This window comes from Brassica napus, chromosome C8 (genome assembly GCF_020379485.1).
Source record: "Brassica napus cultivar Da-Ae chromosome C8, Da-Ae, whole genome shotgun sequence".
Lineage (NCBI taxonomy): Eukaryota > Viridiplantae > Streptophyta > Magnoliopsida > Brassicales > Brassicaceae > Brassica > Brassica napus.
This window is the reverse complement of record NC_063451.1, coordinates 23,855,928-23,872,394: the sequence shown is the minus strand read 5'-3', so window position 1 is coordinate 23,872,394 and position 16,467 is coordinate 23,855,928. Positions and strand designations below refer to the sequence as shown.

Genomic DNA, 16,467 nt, shown 5'->3' with positions numbered 1-16,467 from the left:
TAATCATAACAACAATCATATTCAGACCGATTTTTAATCAATGTGAGACCAGGTCAATAATTCTTATGTTTTATTTTTCTTAAAACATTTAGTATGATCAAGCAATCAGAATAATAATGCAAGTATCATCAGATCATATTAGGTTTCAAGGCCCATTTTTTCGGTTTGATTTTATCAATATCAAGTTTTACAAAAGAATTAAATCAGACCAATCAGTCAATTTTAGCAATTCTCTAGCAATCCTAACAGTAAAAGAAAATTTTCCAGCAAGTAGAAAAGGAAATTTCAAGAAAAAGAAAATTTTCTACTTTTAACAAAAATGAAATTCACAATTCTGGACAGATTATGGTTTTAATCAAAACTAGCAATTTTCCTAATCAGTTCATTCGATATTCAAACAATTAATCACAATATGAAAACTTGTTTATCAATCGATTTATGCAAAAAGAAAAATTAGGGTTTTCATCAATTTAACAATTTTAAGATCAAATTCGATTATAAACAGTTCTATTTACTCAAACAATCATCAAAGATAGTTCAAGGTTTTAATCTAGCAACCTAAACCTCAGATACATCAAAATCAATCAATCGAAACAGTCGGATCAATTTAGGTTTTTGATATTTCAGATTTTCAAAACATCATAAAGGAAACGGATCATATAATTTAGATTTAGGGTTTCAATGCCCTTACTGATCAATCAATGTTCTAGCAACCCTAACAGCCATTGACCTATCAACTTAACAGGAAAATAATCTAACCAAAATTTAGTTCCATATGTTAGGGTTTCTATTATCCTAGATTAGGGTTCTTCAAATTTAATGGTTCAGATCTTTATCAATCAACCAAATTCAGTGTAGGTTCTTTTAAGTTTCGAGTTTTACCTTTAGAAACTTATGGAGTGTAAATTTGGACCACCAAAGAGAGAAGGAGGCCGCGAGCTGATCGTTCTTCGAGTCGGGTCACAGACGGGCTGCTTGCTTGGTCGGATCACGAACAGGGAAGAAGGAGAATGTTTGGTTTACTTGATCACGTCTAGAAAGGGCTAATGTAGCAGAGCGTGACGGCGCATCAGTGATCGGATCGACAAGCGGTTTGCAGCGTCTGATTCGTCTCGGCGAGAGCTTCAATTTGATATATTGCTCGTCGTCTGGGTCCTCATGGTTTGGGAGAACGATCTCTTTGAAGTTCTGTCGGAATTAGAGTTTTGTGATATTCGGCTGAGTTTAAGGAATTTCGTGGGGGCTTAGGGTTAGAGGTTATCGTGCTGATAACGTGTTATAAAAGAGATGTTGTGTAAGCTTATTATTACTCATGACAAGAAGTCTATATTTATACAAGTATTAGACCGTCTTATTTAGACCGTCATAAGAAAAAAAGAAAGCATATTCCTAATACGAATAAGAAGTAGTACTTATCCTAAATACATATGAAAAATGATAACATTAAGTATAGATAGATGTAAACTCTCATTCGCCTAAGTCATTAGTGAATGAACCGGATGGATAGCTGATGGACCGGATGGTTTGGGCCTGATATGGGTCGATCACCGGTTGGTTTATGACAATGGTGTTTGTTTTTGTATTACTTGCTTTCATTGTTTCAGTTTTGTGTCATTGGGCTTTGATTTGGATCTGTTTTCGTCGTAGTTGATAGAGTCGAAACGAAGTCGTTTCATCATGTTATCTCTTCCTCAAAAGAAATATTCAAAACTCAATTAACAAAACATTTGAGCAAATCGACGGAGAGAGAAAGAGAAGATGAATCTTCCAGTAGTAGCTTGCATCGCGCCAAGAACTCCGATGCTTCACACCGGCTTGAATTCAAGATCTTCCGACACGAACCGCAGTTCAACACTGTTTTTCACGGCGAGGATACCATCACGGAACTTGAAACCTCTCGCAGCTGTTTCGTCTGATTCCGCACCCGACCCTGAACCCAACCTCAAACCGAAGAAGGAAGCTACGGAGAGCGAGAAATTTCCGACGAAGGTCCCGCGTAAACCGAAGCGCGGGCGACGGAGCGAAGCGGACGCCGTGGAGGATTTCGTGAGAAGCTCCCTCGAGAAGACGTTCTCCAGCATACGAGAGCAGAATCCAGAAGTTTTCGAGAACAAGGAGAAGGCGAGTTTCATCAAGGACAGAGCGGAGGAAAGCGAAGGAGAGATGGTGGTGGAAGAGGAAGATCCAGATTGGCCTGTGGATACGGATGTTGGATGGGGAATCAAAGCTTCGGAGTACTTCGATACGCATCCCATCAAGAACGTGGTGGGAGAAGACGGGACTGTGATCGACTGGGAAGGCGAGATTGATGACAGCTGGGTCAAAGAGATTAACTGTTTGGAGTGGGAAAGCTTCGCCTTTCACCCTAGCCCTCTCGTCGTCCTCGTATTCGAGCGGTACAAGAGGTCAAAAGCTTGTTCCTTTCTTTTTTTGACGCATTTTCACGAACACTTTGCGTGCATAGGAGATAACTTTACAAACTATGAAAAGCTTTTGTCTTTTTCCGTTTTTTGAGATTTTTTTTTTAGTGTGTATGGAACGGACCCTTTTTACGTATAAGACTCCGTAATCATCAAACTGTAATGAAAAGGAAACATTTTTCTTATGAGGAACATTGTTGCTTGGCGTTTACAGGGCTAGTGATAATTGGAAGACATTGAAGGAGCTCGAGAAGGCGATCAAAGTTTACTGGGATGCAAAAGATCGATTACCTCCACGGGTATGTCACAAGCCTTCATCTCTATAACTTGCACATTTTGTTAATATAACTCTTTGCTCTCTGTTCACCATGTTTGATGAAACAGGCGGTTAAGATTGACTTGAACATCGAGACAGATTTGGCTTATGCTCTTAAAGCCAAGGAATGTCCACAGATTCTGTTTTTACGGGGAAACCGGATTCTGTACAGGGAGAAAGGTGATATGATGTTTTCTTTCTTTGCAATGTATGTGAGCAATGGATCATCAACATAAAGTGTTGAACTTTGATGCAGAGGTTCGTTCGGCCGATGAATTGGTCCAGATGATTGCGCATTTCTACTATAAAGCAAAGAGACCTTCGTGGATAGACAAGGCTAACGTAACCCCGTACTGCTAGTTTGCAATGTGAACGAGTTGAGTACTAAAAGGTGTCAGTGTAGGAAAGATGTTTATGCTTTGTTCGGAAGAAAGAAGAGATCAAGCAGGGGTTTTACTCGACCTTATTATTTCAACATTATGTTGTTAGCTTATGGAAATAGCAGGCGTCTGGTGAAGAGGTAAAGTTTTGGTTTTTGTGATAAAAATCACAAGTTTTTTGTTTGTTGAATTGTGTTACCAAAGTCGTCTCTGTTATTCTAGAGGGCTTATAAGCTGGAACAAATTGTTCAATGCAATTTAAGTCCCAAGTACTGGGGTTTTTTTTAGTGCTCCTATCCTATAACCTTTGACTTGTATGAGAGTGATTTGAATCCAATGGTCTTTGTTATCAAGATGATAATTCCCAACAGCCAAAATCACAAGAAGAAACTATTAAAAAAGTTTGAAACATCAAGCTTTTTAAATTAAATTACATAAAGCCAAGAGGCCTTCGAGGAAACATCAAACTTGAAGATGACTGCGCTATGTTACTATATATAAAGCAAAGAGGTCTTCGAGGATCAACAGTGCCAACGTAAAAACTAGTTTTGTAACTTTGTATCGTGAACTAGTAGCTAACTGGTCAGTATGTAGGAACGGAAGGAGTTATTCGATCTCTTACTTCAACTTTTTATGTTTCTAGGTTATGAAATCAAGAGGGCCAAAGGTTTGGACATATATAGCGGCTGAAGAGGTAAATTTGGTTTTAAGAAGTTAGAGGTTAACGCTTTTTGTTGACATGGATGGAAGATTTTGACACGAAGTTGATGAATTCATATTGGATTACAAAGTGGTATGTTTATAGAGAGTCTATAACCAAAATCTCCGGACATATACATATTTGCTTGTAATGATTGTCAAGTTGTTGTATGTTCGATGCAATAAAGAACTCCCAAGTATTGGTTTTTGATCTAACATAGACTTAAGTGAACGAATAATCTGAAACCGATCTCTAGCTTTTTTTTTCTTCAAAGATCATACTTCCTAAGAGAATCAAAACCGATGTGTAGTGCTTTGCGCTTCTCCTATAGCTAGGGTTTCAACTCGGATTTAAAGAAATAAAACCAATATATTATTTTATAAAACACATCATAAAACAGAGAACTATTTAAAACGCTAAAAAGAAGAAGCACGCAAGAAATAATCAACAGATCATATGCTAGACTTCTTTTGTATCTTCAAACTCATCGTCTCGGTAACTCTGAACCCTAAAAAAGAAAAAAAAAAGGTGTGATTAATTAATTAATAGAGATATTATATTTGATACGTATTAGCCTTCATCAAAAGAAACCTAATATATTACCTTAAACCTGCGAAGTTGTGGCCACATTACCATTCGACGTCGTCTTTTTTCCTAGACGCTTTAGAATGTTTTGGTAGAAGCATGCTAAAACAGCCAACGCGATGGCGATGATGACAACGCCGATGGCTTTGGCATATTGACCAGGACTACTCATATTGTTCCTTGCAAACAAAAAGTGTGTTCAGTTTTTTGTTTAGTGAATGCCTTGAACAGAGAACTGATTTTATGTTATCTATTCTTCGTCTAGAATTATATATATAGGGATACATCTAAGGAAGCTGGAATATTTTCCAATTGGAAAGTTTACTTAAATGACACAAATTAATTGTGTTATTACTAGAATAATTCATATTTTTAAAAATTATTAAAATATTTTTTTGGTCGAAATTTCTCTTGACCATAGTTATAACAAAATATATATATATATTACCAAAGTGTCCTTACCATTTTATCGTTGGCAGATTTATTTTCAAAAAAAAATTTGTCGAGTAATAAGTCTGTTTATAAAATCTGTATAAAAAATAAAATCTATCATTAAAATGATGTCAGACTTTCGTAGAAACGTCAGATTTTGTTTCTACGGCAAAGTTAATTGTCCGATTTGAAGAAAACATATTTTTAATGATATGTCGAAAGAGGTAGGAGATTTGTTATAAATGATAGATTTTTGTGGCCGGCTTATTTTCTTATGTACTGACTTATTTTCTTATGTTCGACTTGTTTTCTTATGGCGGAGTTATATATCCGACTTAAAATTGTTAGAAGACATTTTGGTGACAGACTTTTTAATTTATGTTGTAGCAGATTTATTGACGGAAATCTTGTTTTATATAAACCAAACTTAATATAATGTTTAATTTTGACGCACTTTAAATTAATTCCTAAACTAGTTTACTTTTAGGTTAATTAAAATAAAAATTAGGTCATTACAGATTGTAACTATCATCGTCTCCTTCGTCCTACTTTTCTTCAACAAACATTTTGGTCATTACATTTCATTTAGTTTGACGTCTAAGAAACTTAACAAACTCTAAGTAGCATTGTCCAAGTTTCTTTCATCACCTGAGACCGACCATAAGGTCTGGATTTAACTTAAGACTCCACCGATTATTTTGTCACTACAAATATGTTTTTATAAATAGTGTTACTAGGGACAAAGTAAATTAAATATCTGTATGAAATTCTTGGTGAAGTTATAAAAGCTGAAGTAACGACACTCAACATACCAAATACGGTTGGCATATACAATAAATCCGAGTAAAAAACCAACAACCTGCGTACTGGTACATCCAATTCAAAAAACAACAAGCATACTAAATAGTAGATTTCTGCAGCCACCTTCTCAATGATCCCAACTTCTTCTCTTTATCTGAATAGTAGCATATCTCTGAAGCGTCTCACTATCAAACGACATCACGTATGTCCTTAAACGGGACGGTTTAATCTCACTTCCAAAGCCCTTAGCACTAACTCCACCCTCTGGGTGAGACGACATGTCCTCTGGTTGTTCAATGCTTGTTTTACTTTCATCAGCCCCACCACCTTTGGTCCATCCGCTTCAAGAAATATCCATACATGACAGAAGCATCGTAGACTTGACCATCTCTGAGTTTGCAACAGAAGTCAAGTCACCGATTCTGCTTCCGAGGATTAAAGCTAGAAGGACGTTGTGAATCATCTCGGGAGAGTGAGATGCTGCTCAAGCTTCTCTACTTTTGTTGGCCAAGTATCAAACCAAGCAGATGGTTCTGATGACGGGGTTATTGATGGTATAAGTGATACGTTTATCTTCCATGAACTTTTGAACCACCAATGCGTACAGTTCTCTTCTAACCTCCTTCGTCTCTCATTCTCCTTCAACAAAACAAAAATCAATTCTCATTCAGAACCAAACCTATGTTCAACAGATTTGAAAGTGGAAGCATAGATTAAAAACTCGCAGATTAGAGTAACACAGGGACGAGGTGAGTTCAAGTGAAGGAAGTAGGACACAAAGTCAATTTACGGTAGAGGTGACGGAGACGAAGCCGTGACGGGAAAAAGACCGTCGGTGATGGAGGTGACGAGGCGAGCGTTGTGTTGCTCTCGGTGGAGAAACTCTACAAAAAAGTAAAGTGATTTCTTTTTTTTTTCTCCTTTCTTATAATTAAAGTGGATTTCTCTTTTTAAAATTATATAAGTAATGGCAAAATCATAAAGTCACATGTTTCGAGAATTTTTTTTTTTTTTTTTTTGTCAACTTCGTGTTTCATTAAAATCCCAAGAATCACGTGATACAACTTTGGATAAACATTACAAGTACAAACCATTATACGTGTACACATCCCGCACAAGGTAATGACACGTGTAAGGTAAGAAACATGCATCTCGAATTTTCAGCTTCGCCGGCAATCTTGACGGTCATCTCCGGTGACTACGCCTTTGAACCACCGACACATTATGTTCTTCCCTTTTTCATGCTTCATTGATTCCAAGAACTGTATCTGAAGACTCTTCCTTTCGCCATCAACCGAAGCTTTAGTTTAGACTTCTAGCCTTCACCGACTATTAAAACTGGGAAAGTTTAATCGATTTAGAGCAAATCCTATGTTGGACCATCAAAAGATGCCAACTTTACTGAATTTCTCATCCATCGATCAAATTAAATCCAACTTCTCTTCATCTTCTCCGCTTGAGAAATAGCTTATGAAACACAAGCTTAGTAGAAGTTTTAATTCTCAGCTAAGATAGGAGTCCGAGCATGATCAGAGAAAACAGAAATCCAAACGAAAGCTAACGGGATTAAAATGCTTTTGCGAAAGGGGGATATGATTCGGGTAAACCCGTATATTATCAATCCGATTTATCCAGAAAAAAACATAAAACCATGAAGAACAGTCCTGGAATCGGATTGAAACCACAACAAAAAATCGTCAAGCGAAATTCTGAATCGCCTATGGGAAGATTTATTCAATACAACGATCTAAATATTTACAAACCAAAAAAGGAAAAGATGGTAACCGGCAGCGAAGGCCACCGGCCACCGACGATTATATCTTAGATTGGAAGCTTTTTTTAGAGAGAGTTTAGAGCGACTAGAGAGAGATCTTCTATTCATGTTTCTAGAGTTATTCTAGTTATTTCAAAACTATATGAATTATTCAAGTCATTTTATGATTAATTAGAGTCACCAATTTCCTTGATCTTCCGGCACTGGGCAGGCGTCAGCCCCCACTTTTCTATAATTTTGTCATTAAGTTAATAAATGAAACCAATATCCTTAACGAGGAGAGTATCATACACCAATTTACAAAAATAAAAGAAAAAAACTAAAAAAAATAATTCAAAAATAAAAATCTCACAAGTAACAAAATTAACATTGGATTATTAGCTCAAAAAGAACATTTAATTATGTTTTTTGATTTGTGGCTCAAAATTAAAATTTAGTAAATGATCCTATTATATAAAGCTTGGTTTCTTAAAGTTGCTAATTAACATGATCGTGACACATGACAAATATATATTTAAGATTGTGACATGTGTTAATCTCTCTCATAATTAAAAATATATATACTAAGATGTTAACAAAATTGATTTTTATTAAAAAGTAATTATATATATTATTTAATAGTAATTTTGTTTTTTTTTTAAATCCTAATCAAAAGATAACTGCAAAAGATTATTTGATAATAATTTTTCTTCTAATATTGTAACATGTGTCTAAATATACAATGATTAAAAATATATATAATAAGATAATAAAAACGAATTTTGAAAAAACTATTTTTAAAAATTATTTATTAGTAAAAACAATTTTTAAGAAATATATTTAGTAGTAATTGTTTTAGAAATTTTCCTTTTTCAAAGTCCTAAAAAATAGATTTGAAAAAAAATTATTTAATATAATTTTCCTTTTCTAAAATTTTAATGAAAATATAAATATAAAAGATTATATTTAGCATGGTTCTTCAAAATTGTTAATTAACATGATTGTGATACATGCCTGTTATATATTTAAAAATGTGATATGTATTAACTATCTCATAATCAAAAATATAAATACTAAAATAATAAAAAGATTTTTCTTAAAAATTAATTATGAATATTATTTAATAGTCTTATTATTATTATTTTTATCATAATGTTTGTTTCAAAAGATACGAAAGATAAAGAATTATAAAAGATAAATATTAAGTTTTAAGAAAAAAAATGTTAAACAAAAACGAATTGTAAAATCCTATAAATTACAATAATTATTTAGTAAAAAACATAAGAAAAACTAACTTTAAAATAAATAATATTACTTTTAAAAAGCCTAATTGAAAGAAAATTGTAAAAATACTCTTATTATTTTCTTATAAGTAACTAATTTTCCTTTTAGCAGATAATTGTATGTTAAATTATTATGATCAAAAATAGCTACAAATATTTCACATATATATATTTAGGTTTAAGATTCCACGTATTATTTTTACAAAACACAATTGTATTTACATGGAAAGTGTTACCAGAATATTTTCTTTTAATTTTTTGATACAATTCAACTTTTTATTATTCTTATTACATTTTATGATGCTAACATAACTTTTATTTTGATGTTATTGTCGTACATGAGTTTGTGTGAATATGATAAATATGTGTTTGTATGTATAAGACAAAATATATAAATAATTAAGCAGAATTTTTTTTCTATTAAAAATAAAATAGTTGTATAAAAATCTAAAAGAAAAAACTAATTAGAAAATAATTAATTTTTTTTTTAAAGTCTAAATAAAATAAAAATGTAAAAGTAATCTTATTTTTTTTATAATAACTAACTTTACTTTTTAATAATTTGGTGTTAAAAAATATAAACCAAAATTAACTTCAAATATTTCACCTTATATGTCACAGTAGAATGTTACCTAAATATTTTATTATTTTTTAATTTTTTAATTGTTAATAAAAATGAGATTTATAAAATAGAATTTTTTCCTTTTTTAAAAAATCTTAGCAAAATAAAATTTTAAAGACCTATTTAATAAAACATTAAATTAGTACATTAGAACATAAGAACGTATATAATATTGTCATTGACTCGATTGGTGTATTTGACTTTCATTTCTTTTTACTTTTCATTCAATTTCTTATTTCGGATTGTGTTCAGTTTAAACGTTTAGGTACAATATTTTTTCTAATCCTAAGTATAAAGTTTATAACAATTCATCTATGCACCAAGATTAAAAATACAAATATTAACTTGAACTTATGTGTGAATACAAATTTTAATTATAAAATAAAAACCAAACAACATATTCAAAAAACAATCATAAAACTTTAACAAAATGATTTATTATTTTATATTTTTTATTAAATTAAAACTCTAGACAAACCCGTTGCGTTGCAACGGGCTCATATCTTGTTTAATATATACTTTCATTTAGTTTGAATTTTAAAGTATATTGGACAATAGATCTATCATCAAAATTATGGAAACACAAAGATAAGGAAAGATCTAGAAAATTAAAACGAAACTGAGTAAGAAGAATAGAAAGTTAACATTTATCTGATATATATTATTTCATATTATTTAGTTGATTACACTTGCATCATTTTCCACAGAACATCAAAATATAAAACGTCACGAAGTTCTTCTTTTAAATAAGAAACGGCACACGGAGGTATAGTTTCTTTAGTGCACACCATATCAAAATGAAAGAACAAAAGAACTAGAACGTTCTCATGGATCCCTCCCGCGACCTTTTACCACACATATCAGCGTCCAACGGTAACCAATCCAGGCCAAGATTAATACCGAAATCGGTTTAACAAAACCGGGAAAAATATGGTTGAAGGTTAAACAATATGTCTACTGCTTATTAGCCTGAAAGAACATGCAACATGTTATGTATCCATTAGTAACTCTCAGAACGTTAAAAGAGAAGTAGGCTGATGATTAGTAGAAGAGTAGTCACACCTTTCTCAGGAACTTTTCATGAATCTTCAACGCTTCTTTACACGCTTTTCTAGCGTCCAAATTACCCGCAATACCACCCAATATCTGCAAACCAAAAACACACTAAAGAGTTGAGTTTCTCATGAGGATTCTTGGCATAGAGGGAGAGAGATAGAGAGACCTGAACAACGTCGTCTAGGCCTTTAGCCTCTTTCAGTAGACGTTTGTTCTTTGTTTCAAGAACACTAGCCACAACGAAAACAGCTAGCGTGTTGTGGTGTTGCTCGTTTTGACCACTCTTTATATACTTCCTCTCAAACTTACCATACTGTTTCAGTAACCTCGGATCCTGTTTGGTTCCGTTCTCTGGTTTTTCATACGATGAAAAATTGTTTGGATTGTACTCCATAGCCCACATCATCTGAAACCACAGTCTTATTATCATCAGCTCAGTTCAAAAGTCAAGAAGAGAAAATGAAGATGTTGCCCACAACAAAGTGACCATGAGGTCTTGTCACCTCCCAAAGGTACAAGGCATCAAGGAAGGAGAACTCTCTCCTGAACAAAACCATCAACATCCTTATAGCAAACAGATACTCTCCACCGTCTAAATCCTCTGTTGTGTAAAAAATAGTACACCATCTTAACTTACCATCATGACACAAAACATAGCTCAAAAGAAGACAAAAGTAAGGAGTGAAGTACCTAGATGTTGGTGCAGTCTAGGATCAACTGTCTTAATAACCTGTGAGAGCATACCAAGCTGAGTCTGGACCCCCATTGACGTTGCGGTTGTCCTGAAGTTTTCTCTCTGAAAATTAAAAAAAAGAAAAGCTATAAAAACCATGAAAACAACAAAACAATACCAACGTTTTAGATTCTTACCAGTCTTCTCATTGCACGCTCAAAGCACCAGAAAGCATCAGCTTCATCTTCTAGTAGTATTATCATCGGAGAACAAATATCATTCATTCCTACACAAAGTAATATGATTAGTCACCGTACCAATAGTTTCATCATTAAGCACTAATTAAGATGGACTTTACCTTGAACATAACCAATATCAGGATTCAGCCATGTGTATATAGCAAGAACATCCCAAAGTCTTGCTTGGTTACTCTCACTCTCATAAAAGCAGAGATAACGATCCGTTCTAATAACATCAAGACCTACATTTCACCATATCATAAACAGATACTTGAAGAACATAGTAATATGAGTAAACAACCAACCAAACCTATTTGACTCAGTACTAGCATCCACTGAAGCACACGCTTGTCTGTAACAGCGGTTTTCACAAGCCATTCTTGATTATCTGCTGATGATTCTTCTAATGGCTGACCATCTTCAGCAACAATAGCCATTGTTACAAACTTGCCACTACCAATGAGAGGAACCATCTTCTGACATTCTTCTTTCCAAGCATAGTACTGCTCCCTTAGATATTATAGAGGTTTAAGCCATGAAGTTGCAAAAAGATATATCATGGTTTTTGATACAAGTCTGGTTTTAGAGTCTTTTTGGTATTTTCGAGTCCTTTTGAGTCATTGTAGGTTCATGTAAGTTTTAGACAAGATTGGCGTTTTGGATCATTTTGGAGCCTAATAATAAGTATAGCAGCTAAAAACAACATGCCGGAATCCATCTTTTGACATGGTGACTCAAAAAGACTTTAAAACCGAACTTAATTTCATGGTCAAAAGTCCACAAAAACCATGATATGGATCTACCAAACTAGTTAGCATCTTATAGAAGTACCTTCTGTGGTTCCTTAGCTTGGTTCTTTCATCAAACGTGCTGTCTGGATCGTAACCACCTAACAGAAACTCCCAAACCTCTCCTTTGATTGATGGATGAATCCCCTGGAGAAGTATCAAAGTGAACAACAAAGCTATACACCAAGAAAGAGAGATTGAAATAGAGATATAGACTCACCCCTCGCTGTATACGACGAAGGACTCTCTCCATATCCAAATGACCATCTTTAGTAAACGCTGCGTGCCATCTTCTTCTACTTAGAGTTTTGCCAACCTGGATGGTAAGAAAGAAAGTTATTGAATCAAGAACACATGGATGATGGTAAGAAAAGGAAGAAGAAGAAGAAGAAGAAGACCAGACCCTTGATTTGAATCGTGTTCTTGGAACATCTGATTGACATTCTGATCTAACTGGAAAGAAACCTTGCAAATCTTCGGATTTCCACATAAATCTACAACCAATCATCCACGCTTTTACTTTAGCGACACGACTATAAAAGCTAGAATCAAACAATGTTGTAGTGAGGAAGACGCCTTGAGACTCAGGACACGATCGCCGTCATGAGCAGCTGTTACGCTTGACGTTTTCAAACAATGGTCTGGTGGAATACGCGTTACTACTTTAGTTACACGTGGACTAATCTAATGGCCAACTTTGTGTTTAGTTGAGTTTGCAACTAGTTTAATTTTAAAAAAAAACACAAAAAGAAAAAAAACGAATCTGTTATTGCAGACATAAGCTCAACAACTTGTCGACATTACAATAATTGTAAAAGTGTAAAAATGAATACAAAAATCCAGAGAACGTTACATTCATAATAGTACATGAAAGCTTGGGAGTTTCGTGGAAACTTAGGACCAAAACAACACATGTGTAGGTAAAGAAGAATCAAATTTACAGAAAAGAGTTTTTCATTTGCGGATGGAAAGAAGCTCGAAGCTTCTGAGAGCATCATCACGTGCCGTCCTTGAAGCAGTCACTCTGTTGCGGTTAAAGGCAGAGGCTGTCTTTGACTCGTATCCGCTCACACCAGCTGCAGCTTGTGTTCTCTGAAAGAGTGATGGTCTGCCACCGCCGCCGCTTGAGGCCACACGGCTTGAGCTGCGGCTCTCTCCTTGGTCACCTGATGAGCTTGGTCTACTTCCTGAGGCTACTGCTCTCCTCGAAGCACTGCCGTATCTGGAAGTGTTTCTTCCTTTTTCAGATACCATATTCTGACCACAAATTAAATACAAATATCAATAACGAGAGAAAACTAGTCATTTACTACATCAAACATCGCTGGGATTTTGAACCGAACTGAACCAAAAATTCGGTTAGTTCGGTTCAATTCCGTAGGTTTTCTAAACTCGGCAGTCGGTTACTTAGGTTTTCTTTTTTTTTTTTTAATGAAAAAAATTATACCCAAGCAATACCAAAAACCCAAACCGACCAAACCGTACTAGCCAAATTTTGAACTAAACTAACCAAAATTAACCGAATTTATCCAAAACTTTAACTAAACTAAACCGAAATCAAAAACTTTGGCAAGAATTTCAAAACCGAACTAACCGAAAAGTCGAAAACCGAACCTTTGAGGAGACTTCGGTAAGTTTTAAGTTGAACCAAACCAACCAAAAACCGAACTACATGAACCGAATAACCGGAAATAACCAAACCCGATCATATAAGCACATTCTACACATATTGAGAAAAGGATGATTATATATATAGATTACCAGAGCAGGTTTCATTGGTGAAGGGACATCGTCAAGAGTTCGATGTCTGGTATGGTTTTCATGTGGACTAGCTCCCGTAGCATTCCTTCTCGCAAATGCTTCAACCGCACCTGAGAATCTATCGCGGATCTCCTTACCAACTGTAATGAATAAGAATCAGATCACCCGACCACTTTGTAGTTGTAGCGTATAGTTTAGTTTTAAATGTTGCTACTACCTCTGTAAAAAGAAATACCTGAAACCCTTTCAGGCTTTTCAGCAGACGGTCGTGCAGCCCCCCCTGGCTTACTGACACGATGCTGAAGAAAGAAAGAAAGAGTATGTCAGGGAAGGGAAGACACTCGATAGATAACTTTAGGGACAAACAAGTGTTGTACTCACCCTTCCGTGGGAGCTGGAACGGGCAGTGGAACTACTCTGAGGGTGTTTCAATGCAGTCCAGTCAAATACATAGTCAAACTGATAACCTGTGGAATCAAATTTGTTATCATAAACTCATTCGAAAGAAAGACACTGAAAAAGCAAAACCTTCACGGATAAACAAGTCTCGGAATAGCCTCCTCAGATAGGAGTAGTCTGGTTTGTCTTCAAATCGCAAAGACCTGCAGTATTGAAAGTATGATACGAATTCGGGTGGATAGGACTTGCACAAGACCTCTATAGGAGTTGAAACTTTCTTCTCGCTAATTCTGTCATACTTCTGCTTCTTTGTTCCAGCTTTTAGACCCTGCCATGGGAGGCTGAAGACAGAATATCACCAGAGAAACCAGATCAGAAGGTTTAGAACAAGCAAGTGTGAAGATTTAAAATTAAAGACAAAAAAGAGGATCTGCGTGCTCAACCTTCCTCTCAGGAAATACATGAGCACGTAACCAAGAGACTCTAGATCATCTCTCCGACTTTGCTCTGCCAAAACAGATCACACGTCTTGAAAACGGTCTACAAAACTTTGGAAGTAGATCTCAAGAAGGTGTATTGAGTTTGCTTACCAACTCCAAGGTGAGTGTTGACGCTAGCATACCGAGCTGTGCCCGTAAGATTCTTGTTTTCTCTGTTAATGAAAAACAGTAAGAAGCATACATATACATGTACATGACCATGTACATGAAAGCTCACCTGTAGGGGATGTGTCTATGTGTTTGGAGATCCCTATACTTCTTTGCAAGTCCAAAATCAATGATATACACCTAACATTACATACCAACATTAACCAATAGAGAGACGATGGAATCAATTAGTTTAGTGCATACCAATCCACCGGAAGATAAATGTGTAAAGGACAAACGCACCTGGTTAGCTTTGCGACCAAGTCCCATCAAGAAATTGTCTGGTTTGATGTCCCGGTGAAGAAACCCCCTTGAATGCATATACTCAACTCTGCTAATCTACAACGGTGAACATACATTTTAAGTTGGAACCTCAAAACTTCTAATGCAGCAATTGAGAAAATACTCACCAGTTGATCCGCAAGCATCAAAACTGCCTTCAAAGTGAGTTTCCTATTACAATAGTTGAACAAATCCTCCAAACTAGGTCCCAGCAGATCAATCACCATCGCATTGTAGTCTCCCTGAACCCCAAACCACTTGAGGCTAGGGATGCCAGCTTCAACCACAGCAAAATAAACAAGGCAAGCCATATCAGATGACCATGTTTTGAATCAATCATCTAATACACATGTTTTAAAACAAAACTAAGACTTATAGATGTAAACTTACTTCCCCCTTGTAGAAGCATGTATATCTTGGACTCATAATGAAGCTGTGGATGCTTAGTCTTCGCAGGCTCCTTCAAAGTTTTACACAACTAGATGCTAAAGCACATGTTGTTATTAAATACAAAAAAAAAATGGGATAGACTTGAATAAAGATACCAGCTTTACAGCGACTTCTTCTCCGGTCTGCACGCTTACACCTGATGATATTTATTCAATAATCAGATTCAATCCAAAGGCAATCAATCATCCACAGATTGTAAAACGTAGTCAGAATCAGATAAAAAGCAATCTCATTTACCTAGAAAAAGCTCTCCGAAAGAGCCACCGCCGATCTTACGACCAAGCTTAAACTTGCCGCCGATTACATTATCCATTCTCAAGTCCATTCAAGAACCCTAACAGCTTTTTTCAAACAAGAACCACCCCAATTGAGAAACCAGCTTCTTCTGCTGCTGCATCAAATCCTCATCTGAGATCGGAAACAATCACTTTTATCTCTCTCGCCTGCGTCAGGGAAAGAAACCATATAATGCCGTGGAAGAAGAGTTGAATCGCCGGAGGAAGATGTAATGAATCAGACAGAAAGTCACAGAAAGCCGACAAAACTGGATTTTGTCGTTTTCCCAAATTAAAGGTGACCCCAGTAAACTTGTAGTAAATGTAGAGATATGATGGGCCTTTAGCCTTTTAAAATTTAAGTGGGTTTAAATTTTTGTTGGGCCTCAAATTTGGATTTTTGTGGCTTTGACACGTGTAAATTCACGTTGTCTATTAAAACCTTCGGGGCTGTGGACTTCTGGGTCCAAATCGGATTTCCATTCGGATTTCGGATTTTTGGATTCATAAATTTTAGTCTTATTTGGATATTATAAAAGTTTGGGTCGTGTATAGCTCGGGTTTTGTTGGGTTTGGTTTAATTATATATCCAAAATAGTTTTTTT

At 35.2% G+C, this 16,467-nt stretch overlaps 3 protein-coding genes and 1 pseudogene across 6 annotated transcripts; 1 reads left to right on the top strand and 3 right to left on the bottom strand.

Moving 5' to 3' along the window:
* Nucleotides 1–1,687: 1,687 nt before the first annotated feature.
* LOC106416056 (thioredoxin-like fold domain-containing protein MRL7, chloroplastic) lies at nt 1,688–4,028 on the top strand. 2 transcript variants are annotated; one of them, XR_002656770.2, is made up of 5 exons: nt 1,702–2,405; nt 2,635–2,719; nt 2,805–2,916; nt 2,993–3,256; nt 3,760–4,028. XR_002656770.2 is itself a non-coding variant. In XM_013856889.3 (4 exons), exons 1-4 carry the CDS (start codon nt 1,759–1,761, stop codon nt 3,094–3,096), a joined length of 948 nt encoding a protein of 315 aa, XP_013712343.1. In that variant the 5' UTR covers nt 1,688–1,758; the 3' UTR covers nt 3,097–3,403. The 2 variants fall into 2 exon arrangements, 1 of the variants encoding a protein (XP_013712343.1); XM_013856889.3 differs by lacking the exon at nt 3,760–4,028 and having other exon boundaries at nt 1,688–2,405; nt 2,993–3,403.
* Nucleotides 4,029–5,501: 1,473 nt separating this feature from the next.
* Nucleotides 5,502–6,823, bottom strand: LOC106412906 (annotated as a pseudogene).
* Nucleotides 6,824–9,925: 3,102 nt separating this feature from the next.
* On the bottom strand, nt 9,926–12,714 carry LOC106415247 (rab GTPase-activating protein 22). 2 transcript variants are annotated; one of them, XM_022698964.2, is made up of 11 exons: nt 12,452–12,714; nt 12,269–12,364; nt 12,092–12,195; nt 11,571–11,770; nt 11,380–11,502; nt 11,219–11,307; nt 11,039–11,144; nt 10,825–10,949; nt 10,515–10,754; nt 10,355–10,438; nt 9,926–10,261 (listed from the first exon to the last, which is right to left on the bottom strand). In XM_022698964.2, the coding sequence occupies exons 1-11, from the start codon at nt 12,554–12,556 to the stop codon at nt 10,247–10,249; spliced, it is 1,287 nt and encodes a 428-aa protein (XP_022554685.1). In that variant the 5' UTR covers nt 12,557–12,714; the 3' UTR covers nt 9,926–10,246. The 2 variants fall into 2 exon arrangements, with proteins under 2 accessions (XP_022554685.1, XP_013711350.1); XM_013855896.3 differs by having other exon boundaries at nt 10,852–10,949; nt 12,452–12,709.
* An 84-nt stretch (nt 12,715–12,798) lies between these two features.
* Nucleotides 12,799–16,155, bottom strand: LOC106415246 (casein kinase 1-like protein 6). 2 transcript variants are annotated; one of them, XM_013855894.3, is made up of 13 exons: nt 15,825–16,155; nt 15,683–15,723; nt 15,528–15,597; nt 15,266–15,414; nt 15,099–15,194; nt 14,926–14,996; nt 14,799–14,860; nt 14,652–14,715; nt 14,338–14,549; nt 14,191–14,276; nt 14,027–14,108; nt 13,810–13,949; nt 12,799–13,305 (listed from the first exon to the last, which is right to left on the bottom strand). In XM_013855894.3, exons 1-13 carry the CDS (start codon nt 15,910–15,912, stop codon nt 13,003–13,005), a joined length of 1,464 nt encoding a protein of 487 aa, XP_013711348.1. In that variant the 5' UTR covers nt 15,913–16,155; the 3' UTR covers nt 12,799–13,002. The 2 variants fall into 2 exon arrangements, with proteins under 2 accessions (XP_013711348.1, XP_013711349.1); XM_013855895.3 differs by having other exon boundaries at nt 14,045–14,108.
* Nucleotides 16,156–16,467: the final 312 nt, after the last annotated feature.